A 27,154-nucleotide genomic window follows, 5' to 3' on the forward strand; every position below is an offset into this window, starting at 1 on the left:
GTCATGGTAGTGGGAGCAGGGAGGAAACCTTTAGGAACTAGAGGAAAGTTGTATTTCTCATCATTGTTACATCGCACCCTGACTGGCTCAACTCCTCCCCGAGACCCCTCTGCAAGGGGATCTCCAGTGGCCTACTAATGGGCTTTGGATCTCCACTCCGCACTCCCCCCATCATAGGACATTTACTCTTAACTGATCTCTGTTTGTTTCATAGGGGAAAGAAGTTTGTGGCAATGAAAGTAGTGAAAAGTGCAGAACATTATACTGAAACAGCACTCGACGAAATACGGTTGCTCAAATCAGTGAGTATTGGGACATATGCATGAACTGCAAAGCATTCTGATAGACGTTGTATCGAAGTAACACAAGTACCCAGTGGTAGACTCTTTTAGCATGGCTAATTTTAACTATAACATTACAATATCTTTAAAGAGCTAGACCATAATTGCCCATTCAGTGTACAATTGGTGTGGATTGACCCCACCACTACACACAGACCAGAAAAACAAAGCAAACCCCAAATAAACAAAAAATGTGTATCAAGCATGTTTTATGTGCTAGGTAGCACTGCCATACATGCTTTTCTTTAATGCTGTGGTTGAAGAGGTGACATATGTATGTTTTAAAATGTTTAAAAATTTGTAACATTAAAATACTGTATTCCATGTATTCCTGGATACAGGTAAATTTTAATGATTTTTTTTCTTTTCACAATTTTACTGTAAATTAGGAAGATGTCAGTGAGGCACAGCACTTATTTTAACTCATAGAAGTACAAATGTGGGGTTTTAGGCCAACTATTGGGGTATGTCCTCAAAGTCATCATTTTATTTCTTCTGAATCTTAGAATTTGTAGTGAGAGTGTTGGGCCAGAAGAGTTCTAATGCAGTGATTTTTCAAAGTGCCAGTCTATGACAAGAAATAAGCAACAAATAAATCAACATACTGCTTCCTTCATTGGGGAAGGTTTTCCATGTAAGAGGGGGAAATGTCAGTATTGCCGCTATTGATTTGTTTCCTGTAAAAAACTTGATTCTTGATGGTCCGTAGACCAGCAGTCAATCTTTGGGCAGCACAGTGAGCAAAATAGTTCTTGTTAGTTGTATTTCTTCTCGTGAACTGCCTTAAGTTCTTTACCTATTGTGCTACAGAAATTTTAAGAGTATCTCTTTATAAATTTGTGTGAGTTCCTTGAGTTCTTAATCATTTGTTACATTTGATGCAGGTATTTACCTTCAGCTGCATATCTGTCTCCCTGTTCCCTCCACCCCCAGTTGAACTTATTTCCAAGCTTTCCTTTTTGTTAAATACAGCCTCTCCCCTTCTGTAGGTTCGAAATTCAGACCCTAATGATCCAAACAGAGAAATGGTTGTTCAACTACTAGATGACTTTAAAATATCAGGAGTTAATGGAACACGTATCCTTTTGAGAACCAGTCATGTTATGACTTTATCCCAAAGAAAGGAACCACATTGTGGAAACAGTATTGATCTCTCTTCTTAAGGCACACTATAGTTAAATTACCTTTTGTAAAGGTGTGAATCATGAATGGTGTGATTTTTCAGGGTATTGTTTAGGCTACTCGTTTTTTTTTGTTTGTTTTGTTTTGTTTTCAGGTAAATTAAACCAAAGTCAAAAGAAAACTTTTAAAAGAAATATTTTGTGTATTAAATTACTAAGTAAAGGTTCTGTCACCTTTAGTTGATGTAATACTTTTCATGATAATTACTATGCTAGACAAGAATTTAAGGCATCATTTTAGTTGTCTTTCATCAGGCCTTGACATTGCAGAGGCCATACATGTAGGTTATGCTTAGAGTCTAAACAGGGTTGGTTTTCTCCCTTCTGTCATGATGGGCACCACTGGCTTGTATTCGTTATGCTTTGATGCAGGTTTTTTTTAAGAGCTGAAAGAAACCTTGGCTAATTGGTCTCCCAAGTTGCTATCAAGGTTATGTGTGATGCTCCAAGTAAGATGGTGGTGCAGATGGTCTCGCAGGCCAATCACACTCTCACAGTAAAAGGTGAATCTCCGTTTACATTAGGAAATTCAAAGTGACGCGTTCATACATTATTTTAAAATGTGTAAGGAAACGTATGTCATTCTATCATTACTACATGTTTAGCTTCTTTCAGCACACATTTTTAAAAAATAATTTTATTAGGGGCTCATACAACTCTTATCACAGTCCATACAGACATCGATTGTGTAAAGCGCATTTGTACATTCATTGCTCTCATCATTCTCAAAACATTTTCTCTGCACTTAAACCCCCGACATTAGGTCCTCATTTTTCCCCTCCCTCCTCGCGACCCCCTCCCTCATGAGCCCTTGATAGTTTACAAATTGTTATTTTGTCATATCTTGCCCTGTCCGATGTCTCCCTTCACCCACTTTTCTGTTGTCCGTCCCCCAGGGAGGAGGTCACATATAGTTCCTTGTAATCTGTTCCCTCTTTCCTACCCACTCTCCCTCTACCCTCCCTGTTTCGCCACTCACACCACTGGTCCTGTAGGGCTCATCTGCCCTGGATTCCCTGTATTTTCAGTTCCTATCTGTACCAGAGTACATCCTCTGGTCTAGCCAGACTTGCAAGGTCGGGTTTGAGTCATGGTAGCGGGAGCGGGAAGGAAACATTTAGGAACTAGAGGAAAGTTGTATTTCTCATCGTTGTTACATCGCACCCTGACTGGCTCATCTCCTCCCCGAGACCCCTCTGCAAGGGGATCTCCAGTGGCCTACTAATGGGCTTTGGGTCTCCACTCTGCACTCCCCCCCATCATTCACTATGGTAAGATTTTTTGTTCTGATGATGCCTTATACCTGATCCCTTCGACACCTCGTGGTTGCATAGGCTGGTGTGCTTCTTCCATGTGGGCTTTGTTGCTTCTGAGCTTGATGGCCGCTTGATTACCTTCAGCTTTTAAGACCCCAGACACTATATCTTTTGATAGCCGGGCATCATCAGCTTTCTTCACCACATTTGCTTATTCGCCCACTTTGTCTTCAGCGGTTGTGTCAGGAAGGTGAGCATCATAGAATCAGCACACATTTTTAACTGCAGTATAGTGATTTTTTTCCCCTAACCCTCTTGTTGAGGAGGTAAGCTCCATGAACCTTTGTATACGGAGGACTCTGGGAAAAGATGATAACAGAGACCTAAAACTCGTTCAGGTTATCATATGAACTTGCTTATCATTTGAAGTTAGTTGTAGAGAAGGAGTACAGATCACCGATCCTTGGATTTCTGAGAGGAACCACAAGAACCATCCACATCATTTTAAGAACAGTATCTTGTGCTTGTTGTAGCCACTTTGCCAAAGACTTAATCTTCGACTGCTGTGGAATTATAGTTTAGTTATTTGTTGTTTTATTACTTGTTATATGTTCTGGATTTAAGGGGAAAGTCTCTAGCAAAAAATAAAGAGCAACACTGAAAAGAATGACGACTATTAGAAATGGTTTCTCTGTTATTTTGTCTTGTGATATTTGTGCTGCTGTATTTCGTTTCTTCCGTTGTCGTTAGTCTTTTCTTTCCACCCCTCTGCCTATTTGACCCACTTTTCTTGGCTGCTACACTGTGCTGCTGTTAGAGATTGTAAAGGCTTTAACTTGGAGTATTGTATTAAAAGGTTCTAGGTCATGTCCTTGTCATTCTCCTATCTCACATCTCTTTCCGCAATACAGGCATACCTGTGTGGAAGTATACATTGCTATTTTTCTTTGTGTGTTGGCATCCTACTTTTTTTAGAACACAGTCCTTTCTGATATTGAAATTTAAAGTACTATGTCCTAGAAAGATGGCTGCTGTAGACATCAGTGAAACTGGTTCATTCTACTTCAGTGGCAGAGTTCAAGAGGGATGATGAAGGGACAACTTGTCTATCAGTAATACTGATGTAAGCCAGTGAGTGTTGTTATTAAGCAACTTGTATGACTTATACCTTAAGACTGTTTTTTATTTCTAGTATGCACTCCTCTCTTTTTTGCAAACTCTTCTTACTCATAATGCAGCCTAACTGTAGTTCTCAGTCCGTACTCAATTTTCACTCTTTTGGTTTTTTTTGCCTGTCTCCCCAAGAGTTTTATAATGCTGCTTTTAATTTAATGCAATATAAACCAACCAACAGGAGCCCTGGTGGTCTAGTGATTATGCGTTGGGCTTCTATCTGCATGGTCGGTAATTCAAAAACCCCAGTTGCTCGTGGGAAGCTCCATGGGAGAACAACTGGGATCTCTACTCTCATAGACAGTCTTAGAAATGCACGGTGGGGCTGTTATGAGTTGGCACTGACTCGATGGTAGTGAGTTAGTAAGACAATCAACCAAACCAAACTCAACTGTCAGTTGATTTCTACTTGTAGTGACCCAGAGGACAGTGGTTCTCAGCCTTCCTAATGCAGGTCCTTATGGGGTGGTGACCCCAACCATAACATTATTATCAGTGCTACTTCATAACTAATTTTGCTACTGTTATGAATAGTAATGTAAATATCTGATAATGCAGGATATATTTTCATGGTTACAAATTGAACATAATTAAAGCATAGTGATTAATCACAAAATCAGTATGTAACTATATATTGTGAAATACTTATTCCAATTATAAATAAATGAAATGTTGCCTTGAAGCATGGTGTAGCATGGGTAACAGTCTTCACGCCAGGTACTCATACGTGGGCGTATCTGCATGTGGGCAGACCCACCTGGAGACAGATAGAGGAGCAGTGTCTCGGTTCCTAAAGACCATCGGAAACGGTCTTAGGCGACCCCTGTGAAAGGGTCATTTGACTCCTAAAGGGGTTGTGACCCACAGGTTAAGAATCGCTGCTATAGGAGAAGGTAGAAGTGCTCTGTGAGTTTCTGAGACTGTAAATCTTTAAGGGAGTAGAGAAACTCATCTTTCTCCTGAGGAGCAGCTGGTAGTTTTGAACTGCTAACCTTGTCCAGTTGCTAAAGTTGTCCAATTGTAATACTTCTCTCAAAATATAAGTTAAGATCAAAGCTAGGATAAAAGAACATAACTTTACATTTTTCTTTCATTCTTTTTTCTTAAACATTGTTTATTTTTTAAAAACTTACTATGCTAAGTTTCAAGTATACAAAATCAGGACAGTTTTAAGAAATCCCTAGATGCCTGTTACGTATTTCCATGAATACCCAGCTCTTAGCCAATCTTGTTTTGCTTATTCCTCCTGATAATTTTGTAGCAAATCTTATATTATTTCATTGTAATTTTTTCAGAATATCTCTGAAACACAAGGACTTTGAAAATATAACCTTAACATTGTTATTACACCTGAAGTGGAACACTTCCTTTTAAGTATCAGTAATCAGTATTTCAGTCTCTCCAAATGCCTCAAGGTTATTCCCTTACCCTTTTTAGTTTGTTAATTTCTGTCAGGATTCATATGTTATGCAGATTGCAAGTGTATAAGTGTGGTTCACATTCATAAAGGTTTACAGCAGTGGTTCTCAACTTGTGGGTCGTGAATGTATGGAATACAGTTACAACTATTTCATGTCTATGCTAATTCTAATGTCTCTTGTCAGTTCTGCATCAGTTTTGAATGATTGAATATATTCATTTTGGGGCATGTTTTCCTGCATTCTCGCACTACCGAAAAGCCCCATAGCTATGAATTTTTCCATTCTGTATGGTGGGAACAAGCATGGTAAACGGTGGGCATTTTCCCCTTTAGTCCTTTCAGGTGGTGGCTTTACTTGGCTGAATATTTGAGAGACCCCCTACAGACCAAGAGGGATCTTTTCCTGTTGGTCGTTTTATCTCCTTCCTGTTTACTCCTTCTGTGGACTCTAGACTCTCAGCTCTCCCTGTTCACCTCGAGACTGCTGGGTTATCCCTGTGCCCCTCTTCTTAAACATCAACCTGGAAACCCTCTCAGGCTGTAAGAGCATGAGACTGTCTCAGGACAGTCATGAGGCTAACCTCATTTTTTTCCTTTCTCTGGGTTGATTGCTCTCCTTGCCTAATGCCCAGAGCTTTGCAAACTGTTGTTTCAGGTATTTTTATCTGTGCTCTGTTGTCGTTTGTTCCAGGGAAGAGGGTGAGCAATTTCATGCCCTGGTATTCTATCTTGGCCAGGAGCAGAAACCCCTAGGTGTATATGTAACTCTTTAAGAAGCTACCAGTTTTCCTAAGAGAGTCACTGTGTTAACACTTGTAATGACATTGTGTTATAGTTTTCATTGATCTATTTCTTTGCTTATATTTGGTGATAAGTCTATGTTTTAGCCATTCTAGTAGGTTGAAATGGTATCTCGTTTGAATCTGAGGTTGTCGTGTCCCTTCAATTTTCTTTAATTTAGAATGCTTCCTCTCATGGCATTCATTAATTTATTTATTTGGGGAAACCAGGCCAGTTGCTTTGCTCCTTAATTTGCATTTGTCTGATTGTTTTTTTTGTGTGTAGATTCTGGTTTTAGTCAGAATCGAATCTAGGGGGTTTGGTGGTGGTGGTGTTTTTAATACCATCCCGATAATGATAATGTTTTGTTCCTCTCATTGTAGTATATAAGAGGGCACATGTGACTTTGCTCCACCATAGTGGTGGCAAGCTTGATCACTTAATAAAGGCAATGTTTTCATATTTCCCCATGAAAGGGCCTTTTTCCTTTTGTAATCAATAATTGAAATTTGTCGACTTATATTCTGAAACTGAGTATCCTTTTTCTTAACTGTGTTTTACCAAGTGGTTTTTAGCATTTATTGATTCTTACCTGAATCAATTACTATTTTGGTAGTTTTAAAATAGTGATTAAAACTCTTTTTGGCCTTCTGTGGTCTTAAAGGCTTGAAGATAAACAAGTGGCCATCTAGCTGAGAAGCAACAGAGCCCACATGGAAGAAACACACAAGCCTATGTGGACACGAAGTGTCGAAGGGATGAGGTATCAGGCATCAAAGAACAAAACATCATAGCATTGTGAATGAGGCGGGGTGCGGAGTGGAGACCCAAAGCCCATCTGTAGGCAACTGGACATCCCCTTACAGAAGGGTGGCGGGGAGGAGATGAGCCAGTCGGGTGCAGTGTAGCACCAATGAAACATACAACTTTCCTCTAGTTCTTTAATGTTTCCTACCCCCCTCTCCCCCACCACCCCCTCACTATCATGATCCCAATTCTACCTTACAAATTCGGCTAGACTAGAGGATGTACACTGGTACAGATAAGAGATGGAAACACAGGGAATCCAGGACAGATAAACAGGACCAATAATGAGAGTAGTGATACCAGAAGGGAAGGTAGGGGGATGAAAGGGAAACTGATCACAATGATCTACATATAACCCCCTCCCTGGGGGATGGACAACAGAAAATGGGTGACAGGAGACATTGGACCATGCAAGACATGAAAAAATAATAATTTATAAATTATCAAGGGCTTGGGAGGGATGGTGGGGGAGGGAGGGGAAAATGAGCTGATACCAAGGGCTCAAGTAGAAAGCAAGTGTTTTGAGAATGATGATGGCAGCAAATGTGCTTGGCACAATAGATGGATGGATTGTGATGAGTTGTATGAGCCCCCAATAAAATGATTTTTTTTAAAAAGAAACATGAAATACCAAACACACAATAAAGAATATCATCAAGACAAAAACATATTGGGGGTGCCATTTACTTGGCATTACTTGGCTTCTCTAAAAATGGCCTTTACCTCCTCTTTTCCCATACTTATTTACTTTAGTGTCAGCATGGATTCATCTCATTTCTAATCTGAATTAATGTTAAGTCATCTTTTCATGTTGTGATGTTGAAATGGTCTCAAGTTTGACCATTGACTTCCTCTTCGACTGGTTTCTCTTTCCTCCGGGCATTTCCTCTTACTTGCTAGCACAGCCAGGAGCTCCAGGTGGACCTTCTCTGTTTTCCTTTGGCCATTTCTCCAAGACGTCCAAGTTGAGGACATCTCCAGATGTATGAGGGAGCTTCAAAAAGTTCATGCAAAAATCGAATGAAAACAAAATGTTATTTCTCTGTAAACCCCATGTATATTTTAACTTTCTAGTTTATGTGGACGTTTCTGAGGGAGAAAGGCACCAACATCTTACCACTAAAGTTTTTGCCTGCTTTGTCTACTAGTAAACACACAAGTTATTCCTGCTGCGTGGCCTGATCAAGAGGTTCCACACATTCAGAGAGCACACGGTGGTGCTATAGCCATGATTTTATAGGAAAGGCCTGCTGATCTACTTCTAAATTCAGCCACTGTGAAAACGCTATGGTGCACCATTGTAATACAACAGCCAGGGGCCTGCCATGAGTCAGAATAGACTTGTTGGCAAAGCATAAAACAAGTCCGTGCCCTTAAGTGTTGGGACATTGTCCACTGTAGTGAAGGCAAGATGTGGTTTTCCTTACTTTGAGACTACAGTGAGACCTATTGAGGTAGGTCACTACCCTGGACATTAGTTTAAACGTCAGGGACTAGAGGGCTTCATTTGATATAAGCAAGGATTTAAGCTTAGTGATTTTCCTAATTACATGTGCACATTTCTTTGTTCCTTTTATCACAAAGTATTTTAATTTTTAAGTGCATAATTTTATCATAAACCCACCCCAACTTCTTCCCCTCACGTGAATATTTTGCTTTTATTGACTACAGTGTTAACCTTTGGAATTTCAAAATATTAATGTTATTTTTACCAGTTAGATTATGTAACTTTTTATATTTAAAACAATGACAATTTCTTGGTGTGGGACCTCTTTTGCCCTGTTCTTTTGTGCCTTTCCTTTTCCTCCTTAACAAATCGGTAGATATCTGCATGGTGTTTGAAGTTTTGGGGCATCATCTACTGAAGTGGATCATCAAGTCAAATTATCAAGGGCTTCCACTGCCCTGTGTCAAAAAAATTATTCAGCAAGTATGTATCTTATGCTTTCCTACGTAGTTTTTTTGTTTTGTTTTTGAATTTTCTTCAGTGTCCGAGGTTTCTTTTCTTTTTTTCCAGTAGAATGGCTATTGTTGTTACTTTAAAGACTACTTCATTAATTTCTGAAATTATGCATTCATATTCAGCATCAATTGTTTATGTTGATTCTGTTTTAAAAGGGTTAGCACCATTCTCTCCAGGTTCATCTCTTAGGATAATTATTAGAAGGGAAATTGTATGGGGTGCTACAGTTAACCAGAAGTTCTAGTTGCAAACATGAGTTAAATATTAATAGAGATTTTCTAGATTAATCACCTTTTTATATAACATTGTTGTGGACATTTTCACAAAGCCCTCAATATTCCTTGTAGGGTTTACCATTAGGAAAGTATAAAACTTAAGAGGTGTATAATTTGCATGGGCAATTTGTTTTGGTGGAACGAGCTCCACACTGGAAAACAAGAGACTTCAGTCTTCATCACTGAGGAAATTTGAATTAGGAAATATTCATCACTTAAAGTGTTGAACATTCATTCTCAGTTTTAACAATGCACTCTAAATAGAATGAGCTTTATAAAACATGTAAGAACTCTTCATTATCATTAAACTCTTGCTTTTGTTCATAAGAGTTTACAGTGAATATTTCCAAGAAATATACTTTGTGCTTAAAAATGATTTATTCTCTAGAAAACTCATGTAGTTTGTGTTTGGCTATTTAAAAGAACTTTTGTTGTTATTGTTAATGCGCTATAGATTTTCCCTTCTACACAAAGCCTTGTATTCCATCTTTGCCACACTACTGCTCTGTTCCCATTCAGGTATTACAGGGTCTGGATTATTTACACACCAAGTGCCGTATCATCCACACTGACATTAAACCAGAAAACATCTTGTTGTCTGTGAACGAGCAGTACATTCGGAGACTGGCTGCAGAAGCAACAGAATGGCAGCGGTCTGGGGCCCCCCCACCTTCTGGATCTGCAGGTGTATTTTCTTTGGGTGTTTCTCTTATTAAAAGAACTTCTCGTTTTTATTTTCTTATCAGATGGTTAAATAAACTTCATTCATCTTATAATGCTATGTAATAAAGTTCTTATATGTGAGAAATCCACCTAGCCTTCAAGAGGCTTATTTATTCTGTTTTATTCCTGTATGGTGAAGAGAAGACTAGAGATTGTATCCTGTAGGTGCAGATAGATTTCTTTAAGAAAAGTGGATTTGTGTTGCTGCTGTGAAGTGGTTTCTCCTGTATTTTGGTGATCATTTTATTCTGACCTCTATACATACTTCTTGCCACGATCGCACATGGTGGCTGTGGGTCAGACATCTGTGGAACCGCAAGATAACATTGGCGTTAGAGCTGGTGGGTTTAATACTGAAGTTGGACAGACCTGGCTTGTTGACTCCTGGCTTCACCAGTGGCCAGGTGACCTTGACTTTGCTTTTCCTCCTGTGGTTTATTGGGGTTAACTTTTCACGTTATAACCCTTAATAGTGTGCTACACAATACTGCATGCTGAATAAGTGACTTACAGTTATTGACCATATTAAGATGTTGGTGTGAGGTATAACGATTTTAATTTTCTTAGTTCAGTTGTATTTGATGAACTTCCTTGATGCTTAAGTTCAGCTATTGTTGTATCAGCTTTTAAAATGAAGAGTAGATATTCCACCTCCTCCATGAGCTAAATTCATATCAATAACAAGCTACATAGCAATTTAATGTGTTGTTTTGACTCCCCTGTCAAAACTGGCAGCTGCCATGAGGGAGAATTAGAGATTGCAGTCCTTGAGGGGGATGTTCTACTTAGCAGCACACGGCATTGGGAATTACCTTTTTCTCACAACATGAGTTAGAAATATTCTAAGCATTATTCGTGACAGTGAGGAATGGAGACATGCCTGTGCAGACGTTGATGCTATCTGGGGAAGAATTTAAACTACTTGGACTTAAGTTTGTTAACTTTTATATGAATTTTTTTTTCTTTAAAAGAAAAAATAAAGATATTTTGCGTTCTTTTAAAGTAGCGTTTAAAAAACAGTGGTTTTCTCTGCAGTGTAGGTGCCACATGAATGAGACTTTCTTTTTGGTAGGATGTCTTACCTGAGTGAGCTGAGTGCCAGGATTCTGACTTGGCTTTCTTTTTCTTTTTCTTTTTCTTTTCAGTCAGTACTGCTCCCCAACCTAAACCAGTAAGTATAAGGTGTTTCTATATTTCATTCTGATCGATGGGCGGCGTGGGTGCTTCTGTAATGGAAGGTCACAGTTTGGTTAGTTTGGAAGTCAAAAGGAAAGAGCTCCTCCTGCGCTTCTATCAGTCCCCCGTGCATCTTCAAGGAAGTGTGCATTGATGAGGCTTCTGTAAATCTGAGTGTGTCTGGAGCACACCAGCCCACCGGCTGCTCAGAAGACCAAGATTTGTTGTTCATTCTGTTTTCAGTTTGTTTCTATAAGAGTATTCTGATTTTTTAATTAATGAAAAACTTAAAGTGCTTTGTCAGGGAAAGAGTGAAATTTAATTAGGAAGTAATTAAAATTAACAGTTATCTCCAACCAGGGGTAATGGATTAGCCACCTGAAGGCTTTATCTGTTTGTAATCTCCGCCCAGGCTGACAAAATGTCAAAGAATAAGAAGAAGAAATTGAAGAAGAAGCAGAAGCGCCAGGCAGAATTACTAGAGAAGCGAATGCAGGAAATTGAGGAAATGGAGAAAGAGTCGGGCCCTGGGCAAAAAAGGCCAAACAAGCAAGAAGAATCAGAGAGTCCTGTTGAAAGACCCTTGAAAGAGAACTCACCTAATAAAATGACCCAAGAGAAACTTGGTATAAATAGAGCATCACAAAACTTACTTTTTAGCAAATTTTAACATTATTTATCATTGTTATATATATATAATGGTTTCATGCATACAGTGCATCTCTGGGGGTGTCCTTAAGCAGTAAGAGTACATAATTTGTGATAAATGCTAGGCAGGTAATATTCAAATGTAATTTCTAACTTTTCTCAGGAAATGGAACATAGGCCTCATTAACAGTTTGGTAAGGATAAGATCTGTGTTCTTCCATAAATAGGCTTTAGCTGCTCAGTCATGTTTTTTATGTCACCCAGTATAAATTCTAGAAAATGTTTTAATCTTGTCAAGAAACCTTTCTGTTCTTTCACTCACACACATACACATACACCTTTTTGTTTGTTTGTTCCTTAGAAGAGGCAAGTACCATTGTCCAGGATCAGACACTTATGGAACGTGGTGTAGAGGGTGGTGCAGCAGAAATTAATTGCAATGGAGTAATTGAGACCATTAATTATACTGAGAACAGTAATAAAGAGACATTGAGGCTTAAAGAGGATCTACATAATGCTAATGACCCTGTCATCCAAAATTTGAAGCAGGAACCTAGTTTCCTAAACTCACAAAATGGAGATAGCTGCACATCTCAAGAAATAGACTCTTGTACACCTATAGCCTCTGAGACGTCGGACACTATGGTGTATCAGTCTTCTTTGAATGTAAACCAGGACATCAGCCAACTTCAGGAAAGCATTCGGGCAGAGATTCCTTGTGAAGATGAGCAAGAGCGGGAACATAATGGACCACTGGACAGCAAAGGTATGCATCTGACAGGCTGCATCGACATTTCATCACTGAACAGCATAACTAAAACAGGGGTTGGCTAACTTGTGAGCTGGAAGGATCAATCCTGTCCCTCTCAAAGATTTATGAGAGCCATAAATATATTTTCACCAGCAAGTGAAATCATTATCTGAATAACATCCTTAAAAAATTTTTGTTTCAATATTACTTCAGAGTCACATGTATGTACCAAAAGAGCCACATGTGGCTTGGGAGCTGCAGTTTGCCGACCCCTGGACTAGAAATACCTTGGTGTAAATGCACTTGTATCACAGTTTCCAAGTCACTTTCAGTGTATAAATTCATAGTGATGTTAAATCATATTAGTCAATTTAACTTAATTGGATGCGCAGCAATTTGCCTGTTGCTTTGCGGACAGAGATTTTAACTTAATTCAAGAGACTCAAGGTGTGGCTGAGAACTTTTATCTTACAAAATTTATTGTAGGTTGTTCTCAGGAAGCTGCTGGGCGTACTGCTTCAGGAAGCCTCATTCATCTGTTAGTATTTTTTCATTCAAGCCTATATTTGTAGCCTTATTAATGTGCTACCTATTGTCTGTAGGAAAATCCTCTGCTGGGAATTTTCTTGTTAATCCCCTTGAACCAAAAAATGCAGAAAAACTCCAAGTGAAGATTGCCGATCTTGGGAATGCCTGTTGGGTGGTAAGTTCAGCTTGTCTTGTATGTGTGTTTTGTTTCGAAGTGACCCTGATGGAGTGAGATTGTGAGGAAGGATCTGTAATTTAGCACCTAAATTGCCACTTACCATTTTAGTGAGTGTTGTTCTTTTTCCCCTCTCATATTTTTTTTCTTTCTACCTTTTAGTGTGGAAAGGTTCAAATATATTTGCAGGTGTAGAGAGAATTTAAAACAAAAACTACCATTGAGTCAATTCCGACTCATAGTAAACCTATAGAGCAAACCTATAGCACAAAGTAGAACTGCCCTTTTGGGTTTCCGAGGCTGTAAAACTGCAAGAGCAGAAAGCTTCATCTTTGTCCCGAGGAACCACTGGTGGGTTTGAACTAGACTTCCCATTAGCGGCTCTCCCAGTTTCAAAATTAGCACCCAACTTTACAAAGTTTGACACCTCCTTTTAATTCACCTAATATATTTTGAACACTTAGTAACAAATTTATATAATGCTAAATTGGTGGTATGTGAGGAGGCTTTCAAAAGTTCATGAAAAAGTGGATAACTGAATTTGGCCACACAGTTTGAAGGGTCCCCCCCCCCCCACCATATCCTTTAGGCTGTAACTCTTTTTAACTTTTATTGTGAAATTGGTGAAAGTTTACAAAGCATACATTTAACAACCTGCCCATTACAGTCCTCTTCATGTACTCTTTCCTCCCTTTATTTCTTGTTTCCATTCCTCTTCTAACCCTATATACTTTGTTCTTGGGTAAATTGTGTCTTTTAAATGGTTGATTATTCTAATACTGGGGTGGATTCAATTCCAGATTTTGGAGGGTGATCAAGAGCTATGTAGTCGTGTGGGATCCACCAGTCTCTAATGACTAGGAAACTTGGTCTCTTATGATTTGGGGTTTTGTTCCACATTTCCTCCCACTCTAATGTGATCCTTTTCAGAGCACTTGGTAATGCTTAGCCAGTCATCATCTAGTTCTCCCAGTCTTAGGGCCTGAACTGTATATAAGCTTCACACATTTACGTTATAACAACTCTATTAATATTATTTTTTATTATATAAGCTTCACACATTTACGTTATAACAACTCTATTAATATTATTTTTTATTATATGTCTATTTATGATTTGGTTTTTTTGTTTTGCTTTGTCTTTTCTTAAACATTTCATTGGGTGAAAGCTTTAGAGCGCTAACTAGTTTTATATTCAGCACTTTATACATGTCTCCTGGCATCAGTTGTAATCCCATCTGTGTGGTAGTACTCCTTCTAATTACCTGGGGTCCCCACTTAGTATGTTTTAACTGCCTTCTGAACCTGGTTTGTGAGCAATGCTGTCCTTTTGGTCTCGTTTGATTGCTAGTTCTTAGGGCAACATTCCTCGTAGGTATTACCGTTCACTTCATGTAGGGTCGCCAAGAGTTGGAATTGACTTGACGGCAGTGGGTCTTTTTATATAGGCCTGTCTGTGTGGCTGGAAGGTGATCCCTAGGAGTGGGTTCCGTTCTAGGCTTGACAGGTGTGGAAAGGTCATAATCCCAGGGGTTCCACTCGTGTCTGAACAGACCAGTAATTCTGGTCTTTTTGATGATTATGACTTTTGTTTCACAATTTTCTCCCACTTTGCCCAGGACTGCCTGATGTCATCCTGCTCAGAATGTTTGTGGTGATAGTCAAGCATAAACAGTTCTTGTGAGTCTCAGGATATGGTGTACACACACACACACACACACACACACACACACACACATACATCTACACCTTCATTACATGTGTTCTTGTAATTTCTCCTACTCGCCTCTGTAGTAAGAAAGAAAAAAAAAATCTTCATAGCATTTAACACAATTTGATAATGGTGTATTTGCTTGCTTAATACCCATCTCTCTAGAACACAGGTTTCATCACCACAAGGCTTTTTATGGCCACTGCTTTATACATAAATAAAGTATGCGTGGGAAGGCCTGGCACATAGTAGGTGCTCAAAAGGTATTTAAGTCAGTATGTTTTAGAAGTACACGTGGATATTGATTCTTTACTAAAAAGCTCTCTGTAAGCGCGTTTTGGGTTTCTGCTCACATCACGTTCATAATGTGTGTCTTTGTATCTGGGACATCTTACTCCATGTTTCTTACACATTTGGAACAATGCTGTTTCTTGGTGAAGTCCTCGTTGCCACTACTACTATCACTCTTATAGGAGACCTGATTCTGGGTTGGGCTGCTAGCTGCACGGTCAGCAGTGCAAGACCACCAGCCTGTTCGAGGGAGAAAGATGAGACTTTCTACTGTTGTGAAGAGGTTACAGGCTGGAAATCTTGCTAGGGTAGTTCTCCCCGCCAGATTGAACGACAGTGGTTTTTGTTTGGTTTTATTACATTTATGTCTTTTAAACACTAAAAAGACTTGTGTTTTACATCCACATGTTCAGCAAACATATTGGTGCTGCTGGGTCCTGAGCACTGGGACCTTGGGGTGAACGTGACACACGTGCCCTGCCTGCTGGATCCTGGCCAGACCTCGTGTCTCACTGCCTCTAGCACAGCAGCGTCTGGCATTCAGTAATAAGAGTGTTCGGTGATTTTCATACAGCTCTTTATTTCTCTCTCTAAATTGAATGTCTTACTTTACCAGTTGTGCACACACATAGTTTGAGTTATATAGCTTTTGATTTAAAACTCTGGCCATTTCCTTTGCTGTCTTTTTTATTCCCCATAATAAGGCTTCATCTCACTAATAGATAGCATGTGGTTGTATTGTCCCTACAGGTCTTCTGTCTTCTAATTTCCGGTATTACTTACCTATCACCCTTCAGCCGTACTCCCACCTATCCAGCTTTAATGACTTCTCATTAGACGGTCCATTTCTGCTTCTATCTTTAGAACCGTAATGTAGTCCTCAGCTGAACTGAACATAAATTGTGATCTATGTCCTGAATAGCCTTCTATTTGCTTCATTTTCATTGTACTACTTATCATTTAATGCACCTTCACCCATAACACCATTCTCACACCTGAAAAAGTTGACAGTTCTCCAGTATCAAATATTCAGTCAGTTCCCCAACTCACAAGAATTCTTTTACCTTTGGTTGCTTGAAGCAAGATGCAAATTTAACTCATGAATGTAAATTATACCATGTCTCTAAACTGTTAATACTATAGAGATATTATATACCTTTATCCAACTCCTTCGCCCCCCCATAAAATTTATTTGCTAAAGAAACCTTGGTTGTTTCTCTGATTGCATTTCCAAAATGCCTAACATGTTCCCCCAAAACGTCCTATAGATTGGTATAGATCATGGAGCTTGATTAGTCTCAGGCGTGCTGTTTTTGTTTTTATATGTAAGAGAGAGCTTTATATCAAAGAGTAATTGTATATCAAGAAAACATCACAGCTCACTCCAGATTGAGTCCATAAGTCCAATTTTAGCCCATATGTCCGGTACTAGTTTATAAATTCTTCTTCAGACTCTCGTAACCACTGAAAATGATGGCGAATGCAGGAACATCACAGGCTGGTGGGTGGAAAGTCTTGTCGATCTAGTGTCCAGTGGAAACATCTTAGCATTGGCGCGGGTCTCCATGTGACTTCTCCGGCTCTCTGAGTGTCTCCTTCACAGGAAGGTGAAGCAGAGAGAGTGTGTGGCCTGCTTCCAGGGAGAAAGAAAGGAAATTCCCAGAATCCTCTTCAGAAGGTCATGTCCACAAGGAAGGCATCATCAGGCTGTGACCTGATTGACAGGCTAGACTCCACCCCTAGACCTATTTATCAAGTTGACATGAAATTATGTAACTACCACAGTAATTGAAATTAAGAATCACATATACATGGGGGCTTCAAAAAGTTCATGGAAAACTCCATTGTCATTTAATTCAATTTGACTACAAACTTTTTGAAGCCCCCTTGTATGGGTTGTATGTTGCACTAGGCATAACCAAAGAGAGGGTTCAGAAACAAAGATAGAACAGAAGAAACTATCTGTATTAGTCTGAGTACTTTGGAGAAACAAAACCACAGCAATTCATGTATAAGAGAGAGTTTTATATCAAGGTTAAATGTGCATCACGAAAACATCCCAACCCAATGCTGCCCAAGCCCACAAGTCCAACATTAACCCATTAACCCAACACCAGTCCACAAAGTCCTCCACCTCACAAAACAGAGGCAATGAGGCCGACTGCAGGAGGAAAGCTGAGTCAGTGAACGAACAAGCATCTCAGCACTAGCAGGGATGTCCACACGGCTGCTCCAGCACCCAGGGCTGCATCGGGATAGGTCCATGTAGTTTCTCCTTGAGGATGTCTTGTAGGAAGTCAATCTTGCAAGCTGAAGCAGGGAACTGCTAAGGCAGGTGCACCCAGTGCGACCATCACAAAACAAGAGACCCGAGAATTAGAAAGGTGAGGCTCACCACCCATTTATCCCTCTGCCTTTCAATTAGCCCCACATGTGATTATCGGCCAGGTTGGGACAATTAACTAACTCACTATCCATATTGAAACATCAAGAAGAGGAATATATAAATAGAATGTAATGGATAGAGGGACATAATGAAAAGTTTTGTCATACATGTTTGGGGTGCCAGGAGAGGAAAGACCAAAATCGATATCTGAATAGATTATGTGCTATGGACCCCAACCAAGATAAATACAAAGATTTAATTTGGGGATCTATATTATCAGAATAATTACTTTGCTAGTGCTATTAGTTTGCCCAACTAAAGTTCAGGTAAACCCACTCACTGCCATTGCGTCAATGCCAACTCACAGTGACCCTATAGGACAGGGTAGAACTGCCCCTGTGGGTTTCTGAGACTAATTCTTCTTTTTTTCAAACCATTTTACTGGGGGGCTCGTACAACTCATATCACAATCCACACATCCACCCATTGTGTCAAGCACATTTATACATATGTTGCCATCATCATTCTCAAAGCATTTGCTTTCTACGTGAGCCTTGGTATCAGCTCCTCTTTTTTTTTTTTCCTCCCTCCTCGCTTTCCCCTCTCCCATGAACCCTTGATAAATTTATAAATTATTATTATTTTGTCATATCTTGCACCATCAGACGTCTCCCTTCACCCAATTCTCCACTGTCTGTCCCCCAGGGAGGAGGTTATATGTAGATCCTTGTAATCCGTTCTCCCTTTCTCTCACCTTCCCTCCACCCTCCCGGTATCTCCACTCTCAACACTGGTCCTGAGGGTGTCATCTGTCCTGGATTCCCTGTGTTTCCAGTTCCTATCTGTACCAGTGTACATCCTCCGGTCCAGCCGGATTTATAAGGTAGAATTGGGATCATGATAGTGGCGGGAGGAAGCATTCAAGAACTAGAGGAAAATTATATGTTTCATTATTGCTACACTGCATGCACCCTGACTGGCTCGTCTCCTCCCCGCAGCCCTTCTGCAAGGGGATGTCCAATTTCCCACATATGGACCCTGGGTCCCCAGTCCGCACTCCCCCTCATTCACAATGCTATGATTTTTTGTTGGGGAGGGGGTGTCTTTGATGCCTGATACCTGATCCTTCGGACATCTTGTGATCTCACAGGCTGATGTGCTTCTTCCATGTGGGCTTTGTTATTTCTCAGTTAGATGGCCCGTTGTTTATCTTTTAGCCTATAGGACCCTAGATTCAATATCTTTTGACAGCCGAGCACTATCAGCTTTCATCACCGCATTTGCTTATGCATCCACTTTGTCTTCAGCGATCGTGTTGGGGTAGGCTGGTGAGCTTCTTCCATGCGGGCTTTGTTGTTTCTCAGCTAGATGACCGCTTATTTATCTTCAGGCCTTTAAGACCTCAGATGCTCTTATCTTTTGGTAGCCGGGCACCATCAGCTTTCTTCACCACATTTGCTTGTGCACCCATTGTCTTCAGCGATTATGCCAGGAAGGTGAACATCTCAAGACTGTCAGGCTTGCTATTTTTGAAGGTAATGAGATGAACAAGAGAGAATGAAGACAAGGTGGTGTATAGGCTTGAAGTCTACATCATTTATATCCTCATAATGAGCACAGAGCAAGGAGCAGTTTAAAGCTAAATTGGTGTCATTTTATTTGTCGTAATGCAGTTTATTAATTTTAGCTAAATAAGCAGCTTAATTTTTGTTTGGGTGAAAATAGTTTTCTTTTTCTTAAAAATTGTCATTCCATAAATCTGTGTATATTAAAATATAGACTAATTTGTTTGCAAAAATAATTTGGAATAGGCTATAAAACAAATTGCTGTTCTAAACTAATTGCATCAAAATTCTACATAGGATCTGTTAAGTAGAAACTTTGATTTGGGAGGGAAGCATTATTACTAAACAGTCATAACTTATTAAATTTAAGAATAAATGAATTTTAAAATGATGTTTCTTTCTCCATTTACTCAGCACAAGCATTTCACGGAAGATATTCAAACAAGGCAGTATCGCTCCTTGGAAGTTCTGATAGGATCTGGCTATAATACCCCTGCTGACATTTGGAGCACTGCATGCATGGTAATGTGTTTTGCCTTTGGCCTTCTCTTGGTAGTTGCATTCCTACTCTGTTTGCTAGTTCCAGTAGACCATCAAATTAACAAGCAAAAAAGGAATCGGGTGACTTATCATTGGCACTTAAAACCCAATGTCTGGAGAGATGTGGTTCCAAGTGCTTATCCTAAACATCTGAGTTCAGTCTGTTCCTTCTAAGTTCCTGTTGGGTGAAGGAACTGAATGTTTCTTACCATGGATTTTTAGGGAAGAAAGTTAAAAACTTCTAAGATGGTGTTGGTTTTGATGAGGAGGGTAGGAGTATGCATGTCTTTCGGCGTGCATCTATTTTTAGGCTATAGAAATTCCTGGAAACTGCTTCCTTCTGTACAGCTCAGCAGTTTCACAGGCATCTTTGCAACTCCTGAGATGTGAAACCCAGATTCCCAAGTTTTTACATTGTCCCTGGCAAGCAACTACTTGAGTGATCAGATTTACTTGATTAAAAATTTTCCACAAATAGCCTCATACTGGAACATGTTCTGTTGTTTCCTGAAATGAAGTATACATTCTTCAAGATGTTTTATCACAGTTTCTAATTAGGTTTGCTTCCCTACCTCTCTTCTTATAGATCATAAGCTCCATGCAGGCAGGAATCATGTCTGTTATGCATAGCTAAGTATCTGGTTCACTGACAGATGCATTTTCAGTGGGTGTTTAAGATCTATTTGTGGGCCACCAAATGATAAACCCAGGAGCATATTGAACTCAGGAGCTTATTGTAATTAATTCACAGTCAGATTTATCACAGAGTTGGCACCTATGTATACCTGTTACCCATGTGAGGAACTGTTTCTCTTGGTTTTCTCAGAGAAGACTGTAGACAGCTGGCAGCCCCAGATAAAGGTGTAAAGTACAGTGGGGTTGGGTATCGTGTGCACAAGATGAAGGAACATTGGAATAAACAGGGAAGTTAACTTCTTGCCACACTTTTAAACGTATATTTTGAGGGATTTGATTTTAGTTGATTTACTAGAAGAAATCACAATAGTGATGCCACCAGGTATAAAAAAAAGCTAGTTCATAAAATTAGATTATTATTTTTTTAAATGTTGATTGATTCCTGCTAGTGGATTAATTTCATGTGAGGACATTATTATCTTGGTATTTTTTCTTTTCTTTCCCCTGCTTATTCCACATTTCTATTTTGCTTGACGGCAGTGGTCCTACTTGCCATTTACCATGGTATGCCCAATGCTAGGCTTAAGAAATAGGACAGAAAGTAGAGATTTTACACCTGTTCCTGGACCAGCTCATCTTTGGGAATTTTCCTGACCAAGGGTTGAAAAGTAATTATCTGGCATGAGAGTTGAAAAGTAATTATCTGGCATGAGATAATGTCATGAAAACTTGAGCACCATTTTCTCCAAACAAGTTTCTCTCATTTTTGCTAATAGACGCAGAAAATGTTGCTTTAAATTTGGCCATACTCAGAAAGTTAAAAGTAAATCCTTGAATATCAGAAGTGCCCAAAGAGATGAATCATCTTGAAACCTTTCTGAGAGGTAAAGAGAGAAGTTGAGATTGCCTACCACATTAGAGCTTAAGAACTTAGGACTACAAAGTTAGAAGAGCAAATTTAAAGAGAGAATGGAATATATTTGCGAAGAACAGTAGGAAATAATAAGGAATAGCTGTTCTAAAATTCTGCAGCGTGTAGGTCCTTAACTGCTGGGGCGAGGTAATCTTCCTCCCAGGCCTTTGAACATGCCCCGCCCAGAGAGGAAATAGTTGCATCCTCACTTGTCTCCCTTTCTGGACACTCCGCCTTGGAGGTCTGGGCATTCTGGGAGCTGTTCTTTTCCTCTTGTTCTTGTTATTCAAATTTAGAGTAGTATGTGAACACTGGTATTTATTTGTAGGAGATTCTGTGATTGTGACTACACCTACTTAGGACATTGGCTAAATTGCATATCCCTGTCCACCCCAGAAAGTCAGTCTTTATAGGAAAAACTAGAGAGTGTGATTTCATTCTTGGGGCATTTTTAGCAAGGAAATGAATTCTTGGGAAATAGAACCAAGAAAGAATAGAATATAGGATCCATTAACTTGTTTTCTCTGTCTGGAATTCTTAAGGCTAACAAAATGCCCTAAATCCACAATCCAAATCTAAATAGCAGTAATTTTCAATGCTTCAGAGGTACTTGAAAGATGCATGTCTTTTTTCCCCTTTCCTTTTCTTTTTCTTTTTAAAAATTATTTTATTGGGGGCTCTTGCAGCTCTTATTACAATCCATCCATCCATCCATACATACATACATACATACATTGTGTCAAGCACCTTTGTCCATTTGTTGCCATCATCATTTTCAAAACATTTGCTTTCTACTTGAGCCCTTGGTATCAGCTCATTTCCCCCCTCCCTCCCTCATGAATCCTTAATAATTAATGTAAAAAAATTTTGTTCATGTCATACACTGATTGCTATCTCCCTTCACCTACTTTTCTGTTGTCTGTCTTTCTGGGAGTGGGTTTTTTGTAGATCTTTGTGATCGGTTCCCCCACCTTCCCCTCCTGGTATCGCTACTCTCATTATTGGTCCTGAGAGGTCAATTTGTCCTGGATTCCTTATGTTGTGAGTTCCTATCTGTACCAGTGTACATGCTCTGGTCTAGCTGGATTTGTAAGGTAGAATTGGGATCATGAGAGTGGGGTGGGGGGGACCATTAAAGTACCAAGAGGAAAATTACATATTTCATCTGTGCTGTACTGCACCCTGACTGGCTCGTCTCTTCCAGTGACCCTTCTGTGAGGGGATGGAAAGACGGATGTCTTAATGGTTATAATATCTAGTATTGTGTACAATGGCTGAATTTCCCAGGTGTCAGTAAAGGTGAAGGAGAACTAGACATTTGCTGCCTGTGCTATATAAGCAGGGAAAAAACCAGAGAGAAATTGAGAGAAGTAAATGTTGGCTAGGGAGGGGTGATGACATGCCTGAAGGCTAAGTAGTCAAGTGATTAAAGCATTCAACTACCAGTCAGAAGGGCAACAGTTCAAATCCACTAATCGCTGCTCGTGAGAAAGATGTTGCCTTTGCTTCTGTAAAGATTTCCAGCCTTGGAAACCCTATAGGGCAGTTCTCTTCTGTCCCAGAAAGTCACTGTGAGTCAGAATCCCCATTACAGCAATGGGGTTTGGAAATGTTTGCTTCCCAAGGATGATAAAATTGTAGCTGGTTGATTATAAGGCCTCTAGTGTAACCCCACTGGATAACAAACGGTTGTGCTGAGGGTTTGGAACTAACATAAACTAAAGTGCTGTAGATTCTTAAGGGCAAAACAGTTCATCTCTGTTTTAGGTTACGCATAATATGTTGGTTCACAAGCTGTATGTGAGAATATTTTATATATGTTTCATTTGCCAGTGAAAGCAAGAAATTAGATGAATAGCGGAAGCTTTAACTTTATACTTCCTCATTTAAACATGTTTGTTTTGTTAGTAGCACTTGTAATAGGAATGTAAATACAGTGAACCCTCGTTTATCGCGGTTAATCGGTTCTAGACCCTACCGTGATAAATGAAATTCCGCGAAGTAGGATTCCTTATTTGTAAATCAAATATTTTCGTAGTTAGAGCATAGAGGACATGAAAAAACACCCTTTAGTCACCATTACACTCGTATTACCCAATTTATTAAACGAAAAAGGGAAAATACAGTAAACCATTTTGGACGTTACAATTATCATTTATTATTTATTATATTATTTATGGCATCAAGCGTGTACAGTATGAGCCAATCAGTGGCAGTAATGACAGAGCATGCGCTGTTACGCAAAAACAGCGATAGAGTGAAGCCGCGGAAGTCGAAGCGCAAAGTGGCGAGGGTTCACTGTAATCTCCTTGTTAGAAGCTCCAGTGATGTAGTGGTTACACTTGGGTTTGCAATCCTCATGGTTGGCAGTTCCAAGCCACCAGCAGCTCGGCTCCTTGGGAGAAAGACTGTGTTTTCTACTTCAGTAAAGAGCTCTGTGGTCTTGGCACAGAGGCTGTTCTATTCTATACTATGGGTCGTCACTGAGTTGGAATCAACTAGACAGCAAGTAACCATTGTAAATATTGTAACCATGGTGTAAAATCAAGTCTGCATGGTGTAAAATCAGGAAAAGTATGCATCCGGGTTGTATCTTGTAACCATTCTTAATCAGTCTGTATGCTGAACAAATAATCTGGGAAGATGGACTATCTGGAAAACACTGCAGCAGGATTGGCTGATTAACAACCTGTAATATGCAGGCGACACAACCTTGTTTATTGAAAGTCAAGAGGACTTGAAGCATTTAACTGAAATATAAAAACTGCAGCCTTCAGTATGGATTTGAACTTAGTCAAAGGAAAAGAGAAATTTTCATAACTGGACCAATATCATGATAAATAGAAAAGATTGAAGTTGTCAAGGACTTAATTTTACTTGGATCCACAGCCAATGCTCATGGAAACAACATTCAACAAATCCGAAGTATTACATTGGGCAGGGCTACTGCACACAAGACCTCTTGAAAGTGTTAAAGAGTAAAGATGTGCCCTGAGGCATAACAATGTCACTCAAGTCTATACTTAGAAAGTCGGTATAAAGCAGAGGTGCCCAGGCTCCATGACCTTGTCGGTGACCACATGTATTTGAAAGTGTGTGCCATGAATAAGGAAGACCAGAGAAGAACCGAGGCCATTTGTAATAGATAGGGTGTTGGCCAGGAATATTAAAGGAGCATGAATTGCCTGAAGAATAAGTAAATCTGCCTTGGAGGATGTATAGTTGGAATGCTCCTAAGAAACCAGGAGGAGAGACTGTATCTTGTGTACTTTGGTTATGTTATCAGGAGAGACTAGGCCCTGGACAAGGACATTATAGCTCGTGGTGTTAGAAGGTCACCATACAGAGGAAGACCCGTGAGGAGCGACATCAGTGGCTGTGATGCTGGGCTCCCGTAGTGATTGCAGATGGTGCAGGGCCTGGCGGTGTTTTCCTTCTGTGTTATGACTGCGAGCAAACTTGATCTCACAGGAAACATTCTCAAAATAGAGAGGAAAGTGGTCTGATAGTTACGACCTGCGTTCTGCCTGAGACAGGACCTTTGCCCTCGTTAAATAGGAAAGGGGATGCAATCAGTGGCCATGTGTTTTTGGGAAACTTCCTCTGAAGTCCTCAAGGTTGCACACCTCTAGTTAAGGAATCATTTCATTGCCTCAACTGACCTGCTCACTTGCACTGTGTAAGATAAGATCAAGAAAACAATAAAAAAACCCCAGTAGCAGAGTAGATTAAGGGGAGAGGAGGGGGGAGCACTGGGGGGCAAATGAAGTAGGGGATCGCGTTTCTTTTCAATTGTATTTTGGAATTTCCCACCCTCCCTTTCTTCTGTGTGTTGTTTACGTATGGTGGCATTGGCTTTTCTGTGGGAAATAGGCTTTCTGCACCCGTGAAGAGGCGCTGTCTTGAAAACCCACGGGCAATTCCACCGTATTCCATAGGGTTGCTATCAATGGGAATCAACTCAAAGGCCATGAGTTTGGCTTGGTTGGTTTTCTCTCTGTTGTAACTTTGTTTAGGTTTTTGGAGTGAGGAGATATCTGCTTATTTGCATCATCTTCCTGTGGTTGGTTATCAGCAGGTCAGTGTATACTTAATGATGTCACATCATGATATCCAGTAGACTTTTAATTGAAATTTGAACAGACCTTATCTCTGGGTTGAAATGAGTATTTTAAAAGTACCCTCTATTTTTGTCATTTGAGCAATAAAATTTTTAAAATATTTTCAATAACAGACATGAGGCAGTTCACCCAGTAATAGTAAATGTTCTTCATATGGTTATAAGAAAGAGTTCCTTATTGTGAAAAACTAATCCCTCACCTCCACCCCCAATCTTTTAAACAGACTTTATTCTAGTCTCCAGCCCTACTCTGGAATTGTACTTTCCTCTACGAGAAATTGTTATAACACAGGACATTTGAGTCATCTTTGAATTAAATTTTTTCTCTAAATTAGCATGTCCAGAACTTTAATGCTTTCTAATGTTTGGTGGGAGGTCAAAATCAAGCACTTAAAGTTGGACACTTGGCACATCTGCAGCCCAGGCCTCCATAGGAAGGGTGCATTATGACTTGCCCCTGACTTCTCCACCAACAGCCAGATGTGACGTTACCCAGAGAATCAGTTCTAACCATGAAGCCGAAGCCTCATTTCCTGTGTGCTCCCCCAGCTTGGCCCTCTGAGTGGGAATTTGATTCTCCCAGGACCGGGAGCCTCCTGGTTTGTGATCCTGCTATCAGTTGTTTAACCTGGTTTCCAGAAAGGCTGTCCTGCCATTAAAACAGCTGGTGTGTCACCAACACCTACAGCCAGGCCTGAACTGAGAACATGTCCTCTCTGTATTGACCCCCACACAGATGATTTAGAATAACAATGACTTAAAACTGATGCAGTACTAACACTATGCTTATAACTAAACTTCAATATCAAGAAGACCCCCTTTTGAAGTACTCTTTTTTTAAAATGCCCACATATAATTAATGAGAAAGTCATGTTGCCCCATCTGAAAGGTTACTGACCCATTATTAAATAAACAAAATAACTGTCTCCTTTTTTTGCCTTTTTCTTTCCATACTGGATGGCACTTATTTCAAAGGCAAGCCCTTCTTCAGACCTCCTTGAAAACGGGTTGGTTGATTCATTGGTTGTAAGAGGCCATCTTATTGTACGAGACATGTGTTTTTCTTGATTAGAGAATGGAAACCTTTTGATCACAAAGAGTAGAAGCGGGTCTTGGCTTTACTCCATTGGCAGTTAGGTCTGGTTTTCTGCAGAACTAGGGAGTAGGAACTATCCACCTGGGGCAGCTCGGGAGTACTTTCCACAGCAAAGGTTAGGGATGAATGTACTGTTTGCCAAATACTAGAAAGTTCTAAAGGAGAAAGATCTCTGAAGGTTTTTGTTTGGGGGTCAGAATTTTAGTTTGTCGCCATTTTTCTACGCGATTAGTCGAGACCTGCTCTTTTATGAACAGGTGAGTGCAGTAGAATCACCTTACTGTCTTGAAGTGCCCCTCTCCACGCCACAAAGGGCCACTCAGGACTGAAGTGCTGACCTGGCTGGGGCGCCGGGAGTGGAAGCAGTGAAGCCTCCTTGAATAGCCTGCACGTTAGTAGTGACGTCATTTTTTGCTCTTTTCTCCATGTGACTTAGATAATAGCTATGGGAAGAAAAACTTTTGAAATAATATTAGACATTTTTAAAGTATGATTATTTGCAGGTTTGTTTATTAAGAAAAAAAATTACTTACTAATGATCCGAACAACAATAAGCTTTCTAGCCTTTTCTTTGATGCTTACATATGTTACTCTTATTTTCCTTAGGCCTTTGAACTGGCTACAGGTGACTATTTGTTTGAACCTCACTCAGGAGAGGAGTACACTCGAGATGAAGGTGAGCCCCTTAACAGGACATCTG

The 27,154-nt window shown here is 39.9% G+C and overlaps 1 protein-coding gene across 2 annotated transcripts in view; it reads left to right on the forward strand.

The window, feature by feature from the left end:
* The window catches only part of SRPK1 (SRSF protein kinase 1), a 63,645-nt gene that overhangs the window by 30,778 nt on the left and 5,713 nt on the right, over positions 1–27,154 (forward strand). The window contains exons 5-14 of one of the 2 annotated variants that reach the window (XM_004710731.3): positions 215–302; positions 1,331–1,418; positions 8,782–8,888; positions 9,716–9,881; positions 11,065–11,090; positions 11,508–11,721; positions 12,105–12,509; positions 13,097–13,197; positions 19,564–19,671; positions 27,061–27,130. In XM_004710731.3, coding sequence (XP_004710788.1) covers positions 215–302; positions 1,331–1,418; positions 8,782–8,888; positions 9,716–9,881; positions 11,065–11,090; positions 11,508–11,721; positions 12,105–12,509; positions 13,097–13,197; positions 19,564–19,671; positions 27,061–27,130 — 1,373 coding nt within the window. The remainder of the gene's footprint in view (positions 1–214; positions 303–1,330; positions 1,419–8,781; positions 8,889–9,715; positions 9,882–11,064; positions 11,091–11,507; positions 11,722–12,104; positions 12,510–13,096; positions 13,198–19,563; positions 19,672–27,060; positions 27,131–27,154) is intronic. The other variant, XM_045294850.1, reaches the window with a different exon arrangement.

Source organism: Echinops telfairi, unplaced genomic scaffold (genome assembly GCF_000313985.2).
Source record: "Echinops telfairi isolate 266 unplaced genomic scaffold, ASM31398v2 ScPeMD7_3533;HRSCAF=4204_1, whole genome shotgun sequence".
NCBI lineage: Eukaryota > Metazoa > Chordata > Mammalia > Afrosoricida > Tenrecidae > Echinops > Echinops telfairi.